The 15,843-nt window shown below is 51.8% G+C and overlaps 1 protein-coding gene across 1 annotated transcript; it reads left to right on the top strand.

The window, feature by feature from the left end:
- Positions 1 to 4,736: 4,736 nt before the first annotated feature.
- On the top strand, positions 4,737 to 10,940 carry LOC135810377 (uncharacterized). Its single transcript, XM_065323900.1, has one exon. It carries the CDS (start codon positions 4,737 to 4,739, stop codon positions 10,938 to 10,940), a length of 6,204 nt encoding a protein of 2,067 aa, XP_065179972.1.
- The last annotated feature ends 4,903 nt before the right edge of the window (positions 10,941 to 15,843 follow it).

The following is a 15,843-nucleotide window of genomic DNA, read 5'->3' on the forward strand; positions in this document are numbered from 1 at the left end:
CACAATTTCAATGGTTGGATCAGCAGGCTGAAGATCTGGACGATGTTTGGTAGTATGGGAAATGGAAGGGTGGAGGAGGAATGCTACTCCACCTCCACGTCGCACGGTATTGTTGTGACGGTCATGCCGGATAATTTTGTATTCAGCTGACGGTGTTATTATTGAACTTGTGATATCAGGAGTCAACCAGGTTTCAGTTATGCCCAAGATATCTAGTTGAGATGTGCAGAATAAGTTTTTAATCTCATCAGCCCGCTTCAGCCAGCTGCATGCGTTAACTGTGCAGATCCTGATACTCGACGGAGACTTCATATCAGGAATACAAGGTGAAACGTTGAAAGTCAAAGGGGACGGTTGGAATGGTGGAGCAAGAGGGTTCAGTGCGGTCACTTGCGATTGTCGGCCGGGAGAGAACGGGGCTGCATTTGGGTTAAGAGTAAAAGCGTGTGGTGATGTGGGAAAAAAGATGGGTGCGTGTGGATTCAACATCACAGTTTATGATTTCTTGGGGAGGGGTGGGTTCTTGAACTTCCATTCTCGTGCTGTTACATGCTCGGGCCAGAAATCGTTTTCCAGAACATTTCTTTCGTCATGCTCAGCAACTGTCAGATGTGCGTACAACGTGCCGTACACTGTTCTGGAGGGGATCAGTCTACAGCCAGTAACTTCCACATTCTTCTTTCTACAGTACGCAACAAGATCATCAGCACTGCAGTTGATATTGATGCCCCCAACGAATACAACTCTGCGTGCTATTTTCTTACCTCCACGCAGATCTGCGGGCTTCCTGTGGCGGTTGGCGGCTTCACGTACGATCGACCAGTCGTACTTGGTACTGACAGGCTTGTCAGTAGTACGACTGGCGTTGCTTGTTCGTGGTGTAGAGAGGGTACGACTAGCGTACGTCTCGGCCGGAGCTGCGGACTCAAGCCCTGTTGGTGCAGATGCGGGTACTGGTACACCCGTGGCGGGAATGTTTGCAGCTGCTCGGTACGAGTACTCATCCTGGAGGCTGTCGAGGGCGCGATTAGAGACATCGATGGGCTGGTGGTGTTGTGTCAGGGCGCGAAGCTCCTTCCTGAGTTCTGCAATGGCGGCATCTTTTCCTTTCTCCTTTTCGAGAGAGATTTTTCGTAGGTCGGAAACTTCTGCTACCAGGTTTCGGACCGTCTCCATTAGGTCAACCATCATCTTCGTTAGCGCAGTAGCATCAGTACTGGTACATTCACATCCTCCTGCCTGCTTTGTGACCCTGTGTGTGTCGATCTGATCGTCCAGTGGTTGCAACTTTCCCCTCAGGGCGCCTACCAATTGCACTCGGCTCAGGCCGGCCCATTTGACGTTATTGGCCTTTGCCAGTGACTCCAAGCCTTCACTATCCAAAATTCCGAAGTCAATGGACGCCATGCTCCCGGTTGGGGGAGCAAGACGTCAGACGTAAAAAACTCGCAACCACACTCGTCCGTGTGCGAGGCCAGTTATAACACAATGCACCATAACAACACAAGAAAGTACACCACAACAACATCCAGCTCAAGACCAAAGTAGACGCTGCGGCGAGGTGATCATGGTGATGCCCCCATCGCCATCGTTGCCGTTGCCTCCCCCAGAACCGCCACCTGCATCTGCCATCGGCAGTGCTGGGGCTGAGTCTGTGGTGTCGCTGGAACGGGCAAATATGGATGAGGTAAGCACTGAACATGAACAAGAAGAAAGAAGGCTGAAGGAAACGGAATTCAACAGAGAAAACAATACGATCAACATTCAAAGACCTAGACGATCAACGGCTAATTATTCAATGAATTATTACAGTACTGGATGTCAAGCACCGGTGAAGACACTGGGAACAGAAGATTTAGCAACAACAGGAACAACAACAATGACAACAACAACAATGGTAACAAATTACCATCAAGATCAAAGGAGGAGTCAACGAACAGAGGTTCAGCAACGTGAAGCGAGCCTGGGACCGATCGGTGGTGATGAGGAGAATGACACGGAGGACGACACTGAGGATGAGTTGGAAGATGAGACGGGGGACGAGGTTGCGGTTGGTGGAGACGAGGAATCGGATGGTGATTGTGATCGTAAGAAGTCTGCCGTTTTTCTTCATCTGTTGTCTCACCCTAAGTGTCTGCAGGTGTATGATGATTTTAGTTTTTCTGTTCTTTGTCGTGCACGGTACGCTAGTCAGTTGAAAGTACTTGAGGCTGTTTGTATTCGTTTGCATAAGCCTGATCTTTGTAAGCAGAAGAAACATGTAGTTGCGTTAAGATTGTTTTCGTAGGTGCACAGCATGATTGTTTGTCTCACTACATAGTTCTAGCGTTGCAATTAGTTCCTCACCCCTGTTGCACTTAGCTCTCACTTTACTTCTATTGTCTCACCTTCCCTCATTCTATTTGTAGCACTTTGTTTTGTTCTCGTAACACATTATTGAATGTAGATAAATTATTGATTTGGCATGGTTATTCTTCAGTCACGGCTTTTCACTGATGATTGTGACAAGAAAATCGATTTTGGTAAACCTTCATGACTTTGTTGTAGTGTGGCGATGACAGCAGAATTTGTTCTCTTTATAGCTATTATAAAATTGTTGTCTCCGCGTCGATTATTTCAGAAAATCACCGATCTTTTGGCCGAATTCTGAGATTTTACCACAGTGCAGCCGTGACATAATCACAGGTGTGCAACAGCCCCAATACACACATATGCACACACACATACATGTACATGTACATTGTACAATCATGTACACACATACACACATACACACCTGCGTGCACTTGCAAAACAAACATACAGTGTACTGTGACCAGGCATATGCGGATAATGCCGGCAGACAAATTGGCAGAATTCGGTACTTTTTCTGGTAAGTTTCATGCATGTTTGGTATGTGGATAAAGAAATGGAGCAGAATTCGAGGAATTGCCCGCCATAAGGTTTGTATGGTTCTGCCAATTTCACTGCTTTTCGAGCAGAATCTGCCACCTTTTCGAGCAGTAGAGAGGTTCTGCAAAACGAAAATGTGTACGAACTTTCGCTCTACGTCACGAAGTGAGAAACTTCGCACGAACTTTCGCAACTTTGGACGCGAAACTTGCAGGGAACGCGAAATGAACTTTCGTAGGAAGTTTCGTGAGATTGGGTCATGTCGTACGTGCACTTGGCGCGTGCAAACTACGAAAATGTGCAGAACACAAAGTTCGTGCGAAAATTCGTACACACTTTCGCAAGGCCTGTCGCGAAACTTCGTTCGAACTTTCGTTGTGCAGAACCTCTCTATTATCCGCACACCCCTAACTGTGACACGATCTGAAGCCAGCACATACGCGTGAGCCTAGAGCCCTCCGCATCACCAATAACACTTTTAACAGTTCTGAGGGATTACCGTCACACTCTGACGGAGAAGTACAAATCCCAGGTTATAACCTTACCAGATGTGACCGCGAAAACAGGACTGGAGGCGGTGTATGTATCTACTACAAATCATCACTTCCCATCACGCCACAGCCAAATCTCCGCCTAGACGGCGTGGAAGCCGTCTGGATACTGCTGCGATCGAAGTCCCAGAAGCACCTGTTCAGATGTGTATATCGTCCCCCGCAGGAGCCTGTCGCGTACTGGACTCTCCTGGCCTCTGCCTTCCATAGAGCGTCTCTGGTGACAACATCAATGACCGTTGTAGGAGACTTCAATGTGGACATGTTCCGAGGCCAGAGAATGGCGCAACGTCATCACCTTGAAGATGTCGCATCTGCTTACAGCCTCACAAACCACGTGCTGTCCCCGACAAGGATTACACCTCTCTGTCCCCAAGGTAGCACCATGGATTTAGTCCTTTCTACAGAGAACTCAGTGTCAAAGTGCACGGTTGTTCCGTCCACCATAAGTGACCACTTTACCGTCCGTGCTACTATGACCTTTGCTGTACAGACGAAGAAGTGCGTGCGTGCTCCACCAACACGTAAGCTGCACAAAATCGATATTCCGCTATTTCGCGAGGACCTTAAATATTGCTTTGCGCAAGACTTCCCCTCTGATGCCGATGTCGACACTTACTGGGAGTTCTGGCACGATCGGTTGATGACTGTGTGTTCAGACGGTAGTACGTAATATTTCTCTGGCATGGCATCACTAAGACTAGAAGTAATGGTTCCTTTTTTTATTATTGATAGCTGGAGCAGTCCTTTCTCTGTCTTGTGCCAATACTGCAATAGTGATTCATGTATCAAGGCCTGAGCTACACTGCAGGCTGTAGTCTTCCCTGTCTCTCTTGTGGTTTTCTATTCATGGGGGCGATCTACAAAGTGGCGTCATAACTATTTCCAACTGGCCGTTCATGTATTACATGCATCTACTTCTTAGCTGTGTGTTGTTGCTTGTTGCTGTGCATGGTCATACATTTGTATTGCAAAGTATCATGGCTAGCTTTCGTGCCGTACAACAGCGCGTGTGCGGTGGCTACGCCTCTGCTGTTTTGCCAGCTGACAGTGCGGCATAAATTACTTCATCTTTTGCCTTTTGTCTTCGGTTGTGTACCGACATGGAATGTTTTCGGTTTTAGTAGTTCCTTGGTTCGCGTTGTGTAGCTAGCTAGGCTGCTCTTTCAGGTGTAATTGTATTTGGAGTGAAAAGATAAGATAACGTGTTCCTTCGTGTGAACATTCTGGTAGCAGAGGATGGTTATCGCCTGAGTGAGCAGTTCAGTTTCGGAAATTTAAATTATTTAGATCATGTCGTCGCCGGAGCCTGAGAGTGAGAGCACAATCAGGGCTAGCAGTCAGAGAACTGAGCTCTTTTTAGGTGCCATGGCAGAGAGGGCAGGCGACGTGATCGAGGAGGACGAGGAAGTCGAAGAGGACGAACATGGTCAAAGTGACCAGCGATCGAATGAACTGATGTTCGTGAAAATGAAAGCTGAAAAAGCGAATCGCAAGAGAAAGTTCACCAGGTGTCGCAGAGCCGTGATCGTGGCCTTGCGTGACGGAGTTGAAGAGGAAGCTGCGAGGTCGTTGTTTGGCGAATTAGAAATGATCGAGGATGTCCTGAACGGTGTGTTCATGGACGTACTCGAGTGGGCTGGCGGCATGAACGATGCGCTCGCAGTGGCTAAAGTGACCGATGAGATGGAGGAAGCGGAGAAAGAGATGAAGGAGGTCACAAGGCTGTATCAGGAGTTCCTAGAACACCAGCCAGCGTGGACGGCTGCACGGAACAGCCACCCAGACAGGCCAGCGTATCATCAGTATGCCCAGGCACCAGTGGAAGAGCCAGGAAGTCCACTGAGTGTGATATCGCTGGGCAGAAGTGAAGGCTCCCAGGATCGGGATGAGCCTGGTGATGGCGTGGCGCTGGTTCAGGAGAACCAGGCAAGAGTAGAAGACAGTGATGAAGTGGTTGTGACCACAAGTGTCTCCGGCAGTAGTAACAGAGAGGCAGAGCTTGGGGCTAGAACAAGGCCACCAATGGAAACTGGGAGTAGGAGGTCAGAGCGTGAAAGAAGCCCTGCCTTGCCTGTACTACAGCCTGCTGTGCCAACACGGAGTGCTGTATGTGTGTCCAGTGCATATACTAGAGTGAGTGAGACCAAGGCCCCTCAACTTCAAGTCGCGAAGAGTCCAGGCCAGCAGGGCAGTAGTACTCAGGCTCCTGTGTCAGGACTACACCCTACATCATCTCTGCCATATCAGTCCGCCAACTATCTGTACACCCAGGCCAGTGGGCCACCACAGGTAGCCTCAAGTCATCAGGCCATGGGCATTGGTGCCTTTTCAGCATTGCCAGGAGCAGGTGTGTCCGCCAGCCACCAGCGTGCTGTGTCTCAGCCTCCACCTGTCAAGCAGCCATCAGATGAAATTTTCAAGCAACTGAAGGCTATACAGATCCCAGTCTTCGGCGGCGATAAGCAGGCGTATGCCTCATGGAAGGCTGCTTTCATGGCGTGTGTTGGTAGCTCGTCTGCAAGGGCAGACTTGAAACTGCTGCACCTCCGGCAGTATTTGAGTGGAGATGCCTTGGCTTCCATCGAGAGCTTGGGATACACCCCGTCTGCGTATGAGGCCGCAATGAGGCGGTTAGACCGCAAGTTTGGAGGCGACCAACGACAGCTGTCGCTGCAGTACGAGCAAGTCGAGGCCTGCCCAATCATTCGTTCCGGCCGAGCAGGAGATCTCCAGAAGTTCGCAGATCTCCTCGACGTACTCGTGGTCAACCTCCTCGACTCCGGAAAAGGCAATGAGCTGGGTGATGGGCTGTTGTACCGGAAGCTCCTGGCCAAGTTGCCGGCTGGGATGTTAACCCAATTCAATCGATGGTGTCATCAGAAGCCCTGCCAGCCAGGAATTCAAGCACTACTGGAGTGGGTGACGTTGGAAGCGGAGTTTGCCGTTGGAGCGTCCGAAGCACTAGATGGAGTTGGTGCGAAGGACAAGCCTCCGGCACCCCGAAATGCTCCTCAACGATCCTACTTCGGGGGAAAGGCTTCGCAGAATGCAGGGTGGTCAAGGCCTGCGGGCTCAGCGGCTGGACGATCTTCATGTCGGCAATGTGGCGGACCTCACGGTGTCTGGCAGTGTAAAGCATTTCAGCAGCTTTCCGTCGCCAATCGCTGGAGACAGGCTAAACAGCATGGTCTGTGCTACCGCTGCCTTGGAGGCGATCACCAAGGTCACCTCTGTCCACGAACCAGACCCTGCTCAGTGAGCGGCTGCAACAACAATCACCACTACTTGCTACACCGGGACTTGCTACACGAGGACAGCAGGGACCCCGATGCCGCACAGTCAAACAAGAAAAAATCGGGGAACACGGCAGCTGGAGGAATGACGGCGGACAAGTCCCAACTCAGTCCTGCCGAACAATTCTGCAACTATGGAGACAATGGTTCAGGTCAGGAGACAGGGGACCAGTTATTGCCTCCCGCCATCGACTGTTTAGTAACGCCGCCATACGCCGGTAAAGACCAAGAGCAGCGCACCCCACAGTCGTTCACCGAGGGGGAGACGGAGTCCACGAAGAGTGATTCCACCATGATGGTCCAAGGCCCGGGCAAGATAGCTCTGCGAACGGTCTCAGTCGTCTTGGAGAACGGCCACAAGTCAGTGCAAGTGAATGCGTTGCTGGACGACGGTAGCACGACGAGCTACCTCAACGGCAGCATTGCCAACCAGCTCGGCGTCAGCGGGGAGCTGAGGACATTCACAGTCCACACCTTGAATGGCAAGCAGACCTCATTCACAACCAGACCAGTAAGCTTCACCATTGGCAGCATGGATGGCAGTGTTCGGCAATCTATGACGGCGCTGACGGCTGATTCGGTCACCGGGAATCTTCGTCCGGTAGAGTGGGTCAAGGAAGCAGTCAAGTATCCTCATCTGAGAGAGATTCCGTTCGCAAGACTGGCGGAGCCCGCCAGGGTCGATCTGCTGATTGGGAGCGACTATGCTGAGCTGCTTGTGTCACAGCAGGAAGTGGTCGGCCCGCCTGGTCAACCAGTGGCGCGTCATACTCCACTGGGTTGGACCTGTGTTGGCAGAGTGACGGGAACCCACTCGAGTCAAAGGACGTTCCACAGCCAAGCGTTTCAGAGTGAGGAGAGAGCAACACCAACCGGCTTAGAGACCGCGCTACAGCAGTTCTGGCAAATTGACAGCTGCGGCACGGAGGAGAGCTTCAGTGAGCCCGGCCCGCGCTCGCTGGAGGAAGAGACAGCCCTAGACATCGTCAAACACTCGCTGAAGAAGGTGGACGGTCGGTACCAGGTGTCTCTGCCGTGGAACAATCGTAAGAGAGAATTATGCAACAACTTGGGTGCGGCTACGAAACGTCTAGGCCACACCGAGCGCAAGCTCCTGAAAGACCCATTCGTTGCCCAGGCTTATGGCCAAGTCTTCCAGGCCTACCAGAGGAACGGCTATATCCGGGAGCTCGCGAAGGAAGAGCTAGGTCAAGAGGTATGCTGGTACTTATCCCACTTTCCCATCGTCCGACCGCAGAAGACGACAACCAAGGTGCGGATCGTCTTTGACGCTGCAGCATCCTGTCATGGCCTCAGCCTCAACGATGCCATCTACCCTGGTCCGAAGCTCCAACGTGAGTTGTTCGATGTGTTGACCAGGTTTCGGCAAAAGCCTATAGCAGTGGGCTGTGACGTGACCGAAATGTATTTGCAGGTGTCGGTTGCGCCAGCAGACAGGAAGTACCTCAGATTCGTGTGGCGGGACCTGGATCCGGCCAAGCCTTTACGGCACTTTGAGTTCAACCGCCTGGTCTTTGGCGTCAATGCTGCACCATTCATCGCCCAGTACGTTGCTCAGCAGACAGCCCGGGAACATTTGGCGTCGCATCCCCTGGCAGCAGAAGCTATCCTCGCGTCCACCTACATGGATGACACGATGGACAGCACCAAAGATGTCGAACAAGGTCAGATTCTTCATCGGGAGCTAATGGATCTGTGGGGTGAGGCCAAGATGACGCCGCGCAAGTGGGTGTCCAACTCGCCCGAGCTCCTGAGGGTAATTCCAGCCGAGGCTCGCGCTACCCAGCTGGACTTATCCCAAGGAGAGCTACCATCCGTGAAGACGCTAGGAGTGTCATGGGACGGTCAGGCAGACTGCTTCTTCTTCAGCGTTCAACCGCCAGACCTCACCAACCAACGCATCACCAAGCGATTCCTCCTAGCAAAAGTCGCGTCCGTATTCGACCCGTTGGGGTTTCTGGCACCGTTCGTGACCCAAGCCAAGATCCTCATGCAAGAGAGTTGGGTAGCTGGTATTGACTGGGATGAACCGGTTCCAGATGGCATCGACACCAGCGCTCGCCAGTGGTTCAATGACCTGGCGAAGCTCAGTTTAGTTCGAGTACCAAGATGTCTCATCCCGGACGTGGCCAGTGGAGTGACGCTGCATGTTTTCTGTGATGCGTCGAGTGTGGCGTATGGTGCCGTGGTCTACAGCTCCACCGTGCAGCGTGGCTCTGAGGGAAACGTTCGTCTCGCTGGAGCCAAGAGCAGAGTGGCGCCGACAAGAACACAAAGTATCCCCCGGCTGGAGTTGCTGGCGGCTGTGCTTGGCCTTCAGCTGGCCCGGAAGTTCAGTCAGATCATGACCATTGCCATGTCAGAGGTGATTTTCTGGAGCGACAGTGCAACTGTGCTGCTCTGGATTCGCAGCTACAGCCGACGTTTCAAACCGTTTGTGGCGAATCGCATCAGCCACATCCAGACTGTTACGTCGCCCAGTCAATGGCGGTACGTTCCCTCCAGCGACAACCCAGCTGACTTGGCGTCACGGGGAGCTGGGGTAGAGCAACTGGTTGCAACTGAGCTGTGGTGGCAAGGACCGGCCTTCCTGCAGAAAGAAGAATCTGAATGGCCAGCCAAGATCGTGGGTGGCCAAGACCCAGCTGCTCGAGCGGAAGCTCGCAAGGCTGCACAGCCCGAGGTGATGTCCTTTATGTCCGAGAAAGTACCCAGCTTGTGCTCTCGGCGCTTCTCAGACTGGACGCGCTTAGTCAGAGTACGGGCTTGGGCAATTCGCTTCATCACCAACTGCCGTGGAGGTGAGGAGTTGAGCGGAGAGCTAACCGGCGAGGAGATGGACGCTGCCAGCCTTTCCATCATCAAAGAGGCACAGCACGAGGCATTCGCGGAGGATCTGAAGCTAGTGAAGAATGGTCAACCACTTCCGCTGAAGTCACGTTTGGCGAGGTTATCGCCTCGACTGGACGACGACGGACTATTGCGCTGCGATGGTCGCACCAAGCTGGCTGACTGGTTGCCGTTTGATGTGCGCTTCCCGATTCTTCTCCCCCGGAAACATCCGACCACCCGGCTTATTGTCAAAGATTGCCATGAGCAACGTCATCATGGCGGGACGAATGAAACGTTGGCAGCTCTCTCTGATCACTATCTTGTCGAAGCAGCACGGGAGGAGATCCGTGACTGGGAGAAAGACTGCATGGTGTGTCGACGACTAAAAGCCCGTGCGGGAGAGCAAATCATGGCCCCGTTGCCAGCAAAGCGATTGTGTGAGCCACTGAGAGCCTTCAGCAGGGTAGCCGTTGACTACGGAGGGCCGTTCGAAACTATGCAGGGGAGAGGAAAGACTCGCCACAAACGCTATCTGTGCCTCTTCACGTGTTTGCTGACTCGTGCGGTCCATTTGGAGATGGCGTACGCATTGGATGCAAATTCTTTCCTGAACGCCTTTAACCGGATGGCCAACCGACGAGGTTGTCCAATGGAGGTTCTGTCGGACAATGGAGGCAACTTCGTGAATGCCGACCGCCAGCTACGTGAGCTTGTTGGCCAACTGAACAATACCACCGTCCGGAAAGCCATGGCCTGCAGACGCGTGAAATGGAGTTTCAACCCGCCATTAGCTCCTCATTTCGGGGGAGTTCACGAGGCAATGATTCGAGCCGCCAAACGAGCTCTACACGCCATCCTTGGAGACGCATCTGTGACGGACGAGGAGTTGGTCACCGCTCTCAGCGGAGCAGAGTCCCTCGTCAACTCCAGGCCCATCACCTACCAATCGGCTAGTCCGAAGGATCCAGGGCCGCTAACTCCGAACCATTTCCTTCATGGCATGGCCGAGGGCCAGCTGGTTATTGCAACAACGGACGAGAAGGGGTGTCAACTGCAGAGACGTTGGAGATATGTTCAAATGCTCATCGACCATTTCTGGCATCGCTGGCTGAAAGAGTTTGTCCCACGGTTGAATCAGCGGATGAAGTGGCGACACCAGCGACGCGATCTGGCCGTTGACGACGTTGTCCTGGTGATGGATTCAAGCTCCCCGCGAGGGCGTTGGCCGCTCGGCAGAGTCACGGAAGTTTTCCCTGGTCCGGACGGACATGTGCGTGTGGTGGCCATGCAAGTGGGCGGGAAGACTCTGAAGAGATCCATCACTCGAGTCTGTCCACTGGAATGTTAGACGGCTCTCCCTACATGCCAGAATGGAGGTACTGCTCAGTGACGACCCCCACTAATGATTCATGCATTGTTTTTGGTTTTTTTTGTAGCTTCCTACCGCTGAACTTGCCCTTTCGATTCACTTTTCTCTTAGCTTGGTACTGGTAGTTGTAAGGATAGGCATCATGCAACATCTGGGTGCATATTGCGAGGGGGAGGATGTTCAGACGGTAGTACGTAATATTTCTCTGGCATGGCATCACTAAGACTAGAAGTAATGGTTCCTTTTTTATTATTGATAGCTGGAGCAGTCCTTTCTCTGTCTTGTGCCAATACTGCAATAGTGATTCATGTATCAAGGCCTGAGCTACACTGCAGGCTGTAGTCTTCCCTGTCTCTCTTGTGGTTTTCTATTCATGGGGGCGATCTACAAAGTGGCGTCATAACTATTTCCAACTGGCCGTTCATGTATTACATGCATCTACTTCTTAGCTGTGTGTTGTTGCTTGTTGCTGTGCATGGTCATACATTTGTATTGCAAAGTATCATGGCTAGCTTTCGTGCCGTACAACAGCGCGTGTGCGGTGGCTACGCCTCTGCTGTTTTGCCAGCTGACAGTGCGGCATAAATTACTTCATCTTTTGCCTTTTGTCTTCGGTTGTGTACCGACATGGAATGTTTTCGGTTTTAGTAGTTCCTTGGTTCGCGTTGTGTAGCTAGCTAGGCTGCTCTTTCAGGTGTAATTGTATTTGGAGTGAAAAGATAAGATAACGTGTTCCTTCGTGTGAACACTGTGTAACTGTTGGACACACACGCCCCGCTTGTACAAGGGGCAATGAAATCTGCAGAACCTGTGCCTTGGTCAAACCGCGACATTTATCAGTTGGACAAGAAGAAGAAAAGGTATCATCGCCTTTGGCTGGCCGACAAAGGAAATGTTCAACTCCACCAGCAGTACCGGAAGGTTCGAACTCAGGCAACGAACATGTATCGCCGTTGTAGGAATGAGTACTTCGCACGGCAATGCCAAGAACATTCCAGAAACCCCCGCCAGATTTGGAAAGTCATCAATACCGTCACCGGATGTAGGAAGCAGAAAACCGAACCAACCTGCAACATCGAAGAGGTAGCCAACGTGTTTCATGACATTGTGACGGATCCAAAGCGCCCATCATGCCTAGCCTCTCCCGTCGGCCCACTTCCATCGGATAGCCTGCACACATTCCAGCCAGCCTCTTGTTCCGTAATCTACCGTCTTCTAAGTCAAGTCAACCCTGCGAAAGCAACGGGCAGCGACGGTGTCCCGGGATTCCTCCTGAAGTCTTGTGCTGAGGTCCTCACACCATCTGTCACCACACTCTTCAACCTGTCACTGAAATCTGGTGCAGTGCCTGCCGGTTTCAAGTTGGCGGCTGTAAGCCCGCTGTTTAAGTCTGGGGATCCGTCTCAGCCGACAAACTATAGGCCAGTGTCGCTACTTCCGATTTTGTCAAAGTTGCTGGAAAAGCTGGTCCAGCGGCAGCTTGTACGGCACCTCGACCACACCGACGCTATCCCGGAAACTCAGTTTGCATTTCGCCGGCAGCACTCGACGGGTGATGCACTAGCCTTACTGGTTGATCAGCTGCAAATGGCTCGCGACAAGAAGGACTCCTCTGGAGTGTGCTTCCTTGACATGTCGAAGGCCTTCGACAAAGTGCGGCATGCAATTATGATCCAGGACTGCTTTGAAATTGGAGTTGGCGGTACGGTGATGAAATGGCTCGTTAGCTACCTTACAAACCGGACACAACAAGTCCGCATCGGTAGCGAACTGAGCAACATCACAGTATGCACAAGTGGAGTACCCCAGGGATCTGTATTGGGGCCCATCTTGTTCAATATATACACCCGAGCGGTAGCTGCAGTAGCTCACCCGACCCCTAGCATACAATTTGCTGACGATATTGCACTGTACCAAAGTGGTTCCAACACGGCAACTATTTCACTGGGACTCTCGTCATCCGTCACTGCGCTGGCCGACTGGCTCGAAAACCGCGGCCTGATATTGAATGAACGCAAAAGTCAAGTTCTGTCCATCTGTGGGAGGGATGCGCAAACCAGTATCGCTGTAAATTGCCATCAGATCCGCTTACCTGCTTGTACTGCGGCCAAGTACTTGGGTTTAACCGTCACCGAGCAACTGACCTGGGACCACCATATCCACGATGTTACAGCGAAGGTGAACAGGAAAGTCGGAGCATTGTGGCGAGCCCGGCGATCCATTTCCCAGAAGGCCAGGGTCAAATACCTAAAATCCGTTGTGATTCCCGACCTATTATATGGAAGTGTGGCCTATAGCACGTCCCTCTCAGCTTTCGCTCTAGGGAAACTCCAACGTCTTCAGAACCGTGCCATCCGCGCTGTGTTCAGCCTACCACCCACATCTTCGGTAAGCCACCAAAGGGAGAGCGTATCCCTCCGCAAAATCGAGGAGACACAACACCACGTACCGACTCCTCGATCTCATCTGGCGCGGCCTGAACGGCCAATGTAGTACAGCGCTTTCAAAGCAGCTGACGCAGTGTTGGGGTGTCCGGTACTGCCTTGGACTGGTTCGCCAGCTACCTATCCGGTCGCACTCAACGTGTCTGTCTGGGGTCGCGGACTAGCTCTATATCAGCTTGCACGAGTGGTGTCCCCCAAGGTTCGGTGCTGGGCCCCATTCTGTTCAGCCGTTACACCCGCGAGGTCCCCGCTGTAGTTGGCCAGTCCGAGTCAGTTCAATTCGCGGACGACATTGCGCTCGCGTGCAGCCGGCGAACAGCACAGGAGGTATCCGATGTCTTATCTGCTTCTGTTTCAATCCTTGCAGACTGGCTGAAGGATCGAGGCCTGATCCTCAATGCTGGCAAGAGCCAAGTCGTGCCAATTCCTGCCGGCCGTCAGCACACAGCGGATCTACAGGTCGTCTGCCATGACACTTCACTGCCTAGTGTGCCAAGTGCTCGTTATCTTGGCGCCACAATCGATTCCGGCATGTCCTGGCACGCCCACATTGCCAAATGTTCTGCACGCGTGTCGCAGAAGATCGGAGCACTCTGGCGAATGCGCCGCTGCCTGAATCACCAGTCACGCATGACCTACTTTAGATCGCTGATCATGTCTGACCTGCTGTATGCCTCAAACGCGTACTCTAGCTCACTGCAAAGAAGGTACCTTGACCGTCTACAGGTCCTGCAGAACAGCGGGGCTCGTGCTGTCTTTGGCCGCCCTCCGTGGTCGTCTGCCCGCGACCTGCTGGAGCGCATTGCAGTGTTCCGTGTGGCAGAAGTCTTCAATCAGAAGCTAGCATACCTGGTGTGGCGCTGTCGTTATGCACTGGCAAGTCCAGAGTTGCAAGCCCTGCTAACCCCCGCTGCACCCGGCCCTACTCCGCTCCAATCTGCCATGGGCCTGTGCGTGCCAGTTTCCCGTTCGGTTGCGGGGCGGGGGCGCTGTGCTTGCAAGGGTGCTGTATTATGGAATTCCCTCCCCAGCGACATCCGTGCCATCCATCACGCTCGGCAGTTTCGCACGCAGGTAATCCCCTATACCTGCGCCCTGTAGATGTCGACAAGCGAAATCTGATTTTTTTCTGTTCTCTTTCTGTTGTACCCGATCTCCCTCTGATGTACCGCTGACTCTACGTTGAAGATCAAAGTATTTGAATTCTCATTCTCATTATGATTTTCATATTCGCTTTCATGTTATTGGGTTCTATGCCCGTTTGAACTTGCGAATCAAAATAAATACAAACAAACAAACAAACAAACGCCCGCAACCACGGCCCCAACTCGACATCAGGCCAACGCCGGGCTCATTCTCCCGCTGGCCAGGACGAATACAGGCACTCGCCGACCGTTCTTCCGTGGACCTGCGCTGTGGAACACTCTGCCAGCCAGTGTACGTTCCTGCAAAGCCGTGGCCGATTTCGCAGCAGCCGTGTACCCGTACACTCTCAGGCCATAAACGTTTTTAAAAGAAGAGAAACAGTGGCATGCACCCCCCCCCCCCCCCCACACACACACGGACAGTATGTATAGGCATATAACGAACGGTCTTTTCCTGTTAGCTCTGTTTGTCCAATACATGAGATAAAACGTCTTTCTTGTTGTTTTTCCTTCTCCATGTAGCTGCTTCCAGCATGGTAAACGACAGTACCATGGCCTTTTCAGATTTTCATTGCACCTATTTGTAGTACCTCCCGGGATCAGTATTTTCCACTTGAAATAACATCCACCCCAATGCCTCATTCATAGCATTCTTTTATTCGCTTCCATGTAATTGGGCTTATTGCCCGTTTGGTATTGCGAATTCAAATAAAAAACAACAACAACACCCTGGCTGCTGTCTACAAATTCACACCTTCCATTTCTATAATTATTCAATAGCAATCTACACTTTCTGCGCTAATACCCTGGTACTGTAATAGCTCCCTCACCTAAGCAACCATCCACGCGGCCATCATGGCAATATTTTCTGTGCTGAATCAAACACCAACCAGCTATCGCTAGGCTATGCTTTATATTGGCCAAGTCCCACTGAGCATGTAATAGTCGCCTGATGATTGCATTGAGCAAGAAACTCCGAGTTGCGACAAAATCTGTAAAACTCCATTGTGCCATTTGTGTGCAATAGTGCTCCACTTTATTGTGTCGAGCCCTCTCCGCTAGCAGAAGGAAGTTTTCCTCCTGATAATTATAAATTTTATATTTATTACAACATCTCAAGACTCGGTGGAAACACAGGCCAATGTTAAAAGAGTGGGTGATTGCCAATCATGGCGATAAATAAAAGTAAGGGGAGGGAAAACGAAAGAGTAGCAAAATCAACAGCAACATCAACTATGCCTGAAACACACCAGAAAAAGTACCAAATTATGCCCATTTTCTGCCGGCAGTATC

Source organism: Sycon ciliatum, chromosome 1 (assembly GCF_964019385.1).
Source record: "Sycon ciliatum chromosome 1, ocSycCili1.1, whole genome shotgun sequence".
NCBI lineage: Eukaryota > Metazoa > Porifera > Calcarea > Leucosolenida > Sycettidae > Sycon > Sycon ciliatum.